This window comes from Eriocheir sinensis, chromosome 61, assembly GCF_024679095.1.
Source record: "Eriocheir sinensis breed Jianghai 21 chromosome 61, ASM2467909v1, whole genome shotgun sequence".
NCBI classification, from domain to species: Eukaryota; Metazoa; Arthropoda; class Malacostraca; order Decapoda; family Varunidae; genus Eriocheir; species Eriocheir sinensis.
Window position 1 is genome coordinate 5,682,637 of NC_066569.1, and position 5,000 is coordinate 5,687,636.

The following is a 5,000-nucleotide window of genomic DNA, read 5'->3' on the forward strand; positions in this document are numbered from 1 at the left end:
AATGTCAAAAAAAAATGAAAAAAATGTGTGCAGAAGAAAAAAATAAAAATGTCAAATAAGACAAGAAAAAAAGAGAAAGAAAAAAAATGTGCAGAGGAAAAAATGAAAATGTAAAAGAAATAAAGAAAGAAAATAAAAAGAAAATAAATCTGCAGAAGAAAAAATAAAAATGTCAAAAAAGAAAAGAAAAAAAGAAAAATAAGTGCAGAGGAAAAAATGAAAATGTAAAAAAATAAAAAAATAAGACCCGTGTTGAATTGCGCTTTATTGACTAATGGACCTAATGAGCATTTTTTTTTAACCCTCGAGCTAATAATACCATTAGTCATTAGAGAGAGAGAGAGAGAGAGAGAGAGAGAGAGAGAGAGAGAGAGAGAGAGAGAGAGAGAGAATTACAGTGATTTCGATGTTTTTTTTTTCTTATTTTTTTCTTCACACTTTGGAAGGAAAAAAAAGAGGGTAGAACAAATTGTGATCCTATTTCCACCATGCGACTTTTTTTTTGTCTCTCTCTCTCTCTCTCTCTCTCTCTCTCGGTGGTGGTGGTGTTTTAAACGTTTTTTGTTTGTGTTATTATCGATACCTCTTTTTTTTTAATCTGTTTATTTTTAGTTTGATGTGTCGATTATGCAAACACACACACACACACACACACACACACACACACACACACACACACACACATAGCACCCCCACACAAACACAGCCACACATACCCCTACACAAAACCAAACACCTCCCCCCTCACACATCACACCCCTCACACGAACACCCCCTCACCCTTCCCCATTTCCCCCCACACATACCATCCCCCTCCCCCCTTTCCCTCACCACAGAAACACCCCTCCGTTACCCCGCAAACACGAACAAACACCAAAACACTCACATGATATCTATCCAACGCAATGGCTGTGATGGAGATGGTGGACACGAAGATCGACGTGGCTTGCAGAGTGCCCACGAGCCGGCAGACGAAAGGGGTGTCTCCGAGTGGCCAGTACTGCGTCAGGAGCTCCATCAGGGTCAGAGGCATCGTCACCAGGCACAGAAGAAGATCCGATATCGCCAAATTGATGATGAAGACGTTCCGCGCCGTTCGCATCGCTGGTTTTCGAACGACCGCAAGAACCACCAGAGAGTTCCCAGCGGCGCCCAAGACGATTAGAAGCCCGTACGCGGTCAGTAGGGACGCGAAAGCCGCCTCGCTCACTCTGCGGTTGCTCTCGAACTTGTGCACGAAGCTGAAGTCGAAGTCGCGTGTGAGGTTCAGCAAGTTGGAGAGGTTGTGCGTGAGGTAGCCAGAGAGGTTCGCGGCGTCCAGGTTCAAGTTCGCGAGGTTTAAAAGAGTTAGGGATTGAAGGTTCATTGTGGTCTGGTCCATGGTGCCTCCTCCTCCTTCTCCTCCTCCTCCTCCTCCTTCTTCAAGTCCAACTACTCCTACCACTCCCCCTCCGACTTCTCCGATTCCTCCAAGTTCACTGTTTCCTCCTCCTCCTTCTCCTCCATCTCCTCCTCCTCCTCTCCATTCAGCCATGTGCATTGTTTGATTGTCTCCTCCTCCTTCTCCTCCTCTTCCTCCTCTTCCTTCCTCTTTGTTTCTCCCTCAAAACAGGTCCACTTCACGTTTTCCTTTCACTTTCTTCATGTATATTTTCTGTTTTTTTTAGTTAGTTTTTTTTCTTTCTTTATGTGCGTTTAAAGTCGTTCTTGTGTGCGTCTCGGCGGTGGCTTTGTCCGTGTGCGTGTGTGTGCGTGTGCGTGGGAAGCCATGTGCGTGTTTATCCGTCACTCCCTCCGTTCATGTACGTTTGTGACTGTTTTTCTTACGTACACAAAAAGTCGGTTGTGTCTACTTGTTTACGTTCATGTGTGTGCGTGTGACTGTTTTTATTTTATTTTATTTCACGTACACGAAAGTCAATCCTTGGGTCTGTGTACGTAGTGGAATGTCTCACGTACACACGGACACGTACATACGCCCTGCATTCTGGCTGCCGTACACAGAAACGCACACGATTCAAATACGCACACAAGAGGAAGAGGAGGTGAAAGAAGAGGAGGAAGAGGAGAAGAAAAATGAAAAAAAACGAAGAAAAAAATGAGGAAAAAAAGAGAAAAATAAAACAAAAATGAAGATCTTCCCAAACTGCTTCAAAGTCAAGATTCAAACGTGTTTTTCGAAGCTTCACTGCAGTTTCGAAGTTTCAAATGATACACTGGGCGAACAAAAGACGTGCCCCGCCCCAGTGTCACGCCCCGCACAGGCTCATGACCTTTGTTCCGGGGGCGAGGTCACAGCGATGGGAGGGTTGGTCAGAGTTAGGGAGGGATGGCCTGGAGCGCTGACACAGAGACGTCCCCACACCGCCACGTCCGGGCAAGATCTGAGCTGGAACGGCCGGCGTCTCCCCCTTTTATAGTCCACGCCGCCCGATACCACCACCACCGCCCCCTCCTCCTCCTTCTCCTCTTCCTCCTCTTCCTCCACCTCCTAGTCTTCCTAATCCTCCTTGTCTTGTAATATAGCTGCTACTACCTCAATAACCCTCCTCCTCCTCTTCTTCTTCCTCCTCCTCCTCCTCCTCCTCCTCCTCCTCCTCCTTCAACGCCTCCGCCTCGATATCTCTTCTTCTTCTTCTTCTTCTTCTTCTTCTTCTTCTTCTTCTTCTTCTTCTTCTTCTTCTTCTTCTTCTTCTTCTTCTTCTTCTTCTTCTTCTTCTTCTTCTTCTTCTTCTTCTTCTTCTTCTTCTTCTTCTTCTGCTTCTTCTTTTTTTTTCTTCTTCTTTTTCTTCTTCCTCTTTCACCTTTTCCATTTACCTCCATCCGTTCTCCTTCCTCTTCTTCCATTATCTCCATCTGCTCTCCTTCCTCTTCCTTCCTTCTTCTCCTTTCTCTTCCTCCTCCTCCTCCTCCTCCTCCTCCTCCTGAACCTGTTGCACACTGATAACAAAGTAAACAGATTTTTTTTCCTCCCTCTATATTTTCCAATTTCTCTCTCTCTCTCTCTCTCTCTCTCTCCCCGGAACTAATCAAGAAGGAGAATGATAAGTTGCAGGGAATAAAGAAAAGAAAAAAAAGAAAATAGAAGAAAATCGGAGGGAAATATGAGAGAAAGAAAATATCAATAAGTCGTAATTCGTCTGTGTGTGTGTGTGTGTGTGTGTGTGTGTGTGTGTGTGTGTGTGTGTGTGTGTGTGTGTGTGTGTGTGGCAGAGACATAGTGGAGGAATAACCCGGTAAAAATGAGAGTCAGGGAGACAGACACACAAACAGACAGACAGGCGGACAGACAGACAGACGGACAAGTGAAAGATTGCGTCATTAATATAAGAGTTACCTGTGTAAATCATGCACAGGTGAACTTATTAATTAAAGATGTGATTAGATAATTACCTTTGCGCCATCATTCTCTATTGTTTGTATATTGTTAGAGAGAGAGAGAGAGAGAGAGAGAGAGAGAGAGAGAGAGAGAGAGAGAGAGAGAGAGAGAGAGAGAGAGAGAGAGAGAGAGAATTGTAAAACTGGTGGCAGCGTTGGTATACAAAGAGACAGAGAGAGAGAGAGAGAGAGAGAGAGAGAGAGAGAGAGAGAGAGAGAGAGAGAGAGAGAGAGAGAGAGAGAGAGAGAGAGAGAGAGAGGAACGTTAAAGAAGGAAAAAGTATAAGTAAATGCAGCAGGAAGGAAGGAAAGGAAGAGGAAAAGAAAAAAAGAAGGAATAAAGAAAAAGTAGAAAGAGAGAGAGAGAGAGAGAGAGAGAGAGAGAGAGAGAGAGAGAGAGAGAGAGAGAGAGAGAGAGAGAGAGAGAGAGAAGCCATTAGCAAGAAATACAAATTTAATTATCCGCTTTTCAAAATTTGTATTCGTGTTTTTTTCTTTGTCTGTTGTTTTACTGTTGGAATTAGTTTTTGTTTTGTTTATTGTCTTGTTTACAGGTTCATATTCTCTCTCTCTCTCTCTCTCTCTCTCTCTCTCTCATGTCTCATTATTATCATGTCTCACTATTATCATGTCTGTCATTATTACTATTAGTCATTATTATTATTATTTTTATTATTTTTATGGTCATTATCATTATTTTTTTCATTATGATAAATATTAGTAATATTGTTATGAAAATATTATTACTGTTAGTAGTATTTTTGTTGCTATTATTATTATTATTATTATTATTATTATTATTATTATTATTATTATTATTAGTATTAGTATTAGTATTAGTATTATCACTTTGTTCTATTAATCAGGAACAAAAGCCTATTTTCATTAATTTTGTATTGGGGTGCACATGTATATAGTATGCATTCTGAGTTAGCCATATTTTTTTTTTGCAATCGTTAATATATTTTAGAGAGGCCTTGTCGCACCTGTTATGCTCACTTATATATATATTTAAAGACAATGTGTAAAATCTAATCTAATCTAACCTCTCTCTCTCTCTCTCTCTCTCTCTCTCTCTCTCTCTCTCTCCATGTTTTCCTCCTTTCTTCTTTTCTTTCTGTCTCTTTCTCCATTTTCGTTGATCTTTTCCTTTTTATCTTCTTTCGCCTTCCTCCCATTCTTCCTTTCCCCCTTTCTCCCCCTTTTCCTTCCTCCTCTTTATCTTTCCTTATCTACCTCATCCCTTCCCTCTCCTTTTTTTTTTTATCTCATCTCTTCTTACGTTCTCTTTTCATTCCCTCCTTCCCCTTTTCCATTCTTTCCTCCATCCCTTATTCTCTCCTGGACATGGCAGAGAGAAAATGGGAGAATATAAGAGAGAGAGAGAGAGAGAGAGAGAGAGAGAGAGAGAGAGAGAGAGAGAGAGAGAGAGAGAGAGAGAGAGAGAGAGAGAGAGAGAGAGAGAGAGAGAGAGAGAGAATAATACAATCCATGAATGCTCAAAATAATACATACTTTCATACATACATAAATACATACATACATACATACATACATAACACTCATATACTCGGACAGACAAATTGATTTACCGATAAAATAAACATTGGCGTGATATTAAT

At 41.5% G+C, this 5,000-nt stretch overlaps 1 protein-coding gene across 1 annotated transcript in view; it reads right to left on the reverse strand.

Moving 5' to 3' along the window:
- The window catches only part of LOC126986239 (neuropeptide F receptor-like), a 100,495-nt gene extending 98,131 nt beyond the window's left edge, over positions 1-2,364 (reverse strand). Inside the window, exon 1 of the mRNA XM_050842210.1 lies at positions 887-2,364. Coding sequence (XP_050698167.1) covers positions 887-1,540 — 654 coding nt within the window. The 5' untranslated portion in view covers positions 1,541-2,364. The remainder of the gene's footprint in view (positions 1-886) is intronic.
- Between the last annotated feature and the right edge of the window lie 2,636 nt (positions 2,365-5,000).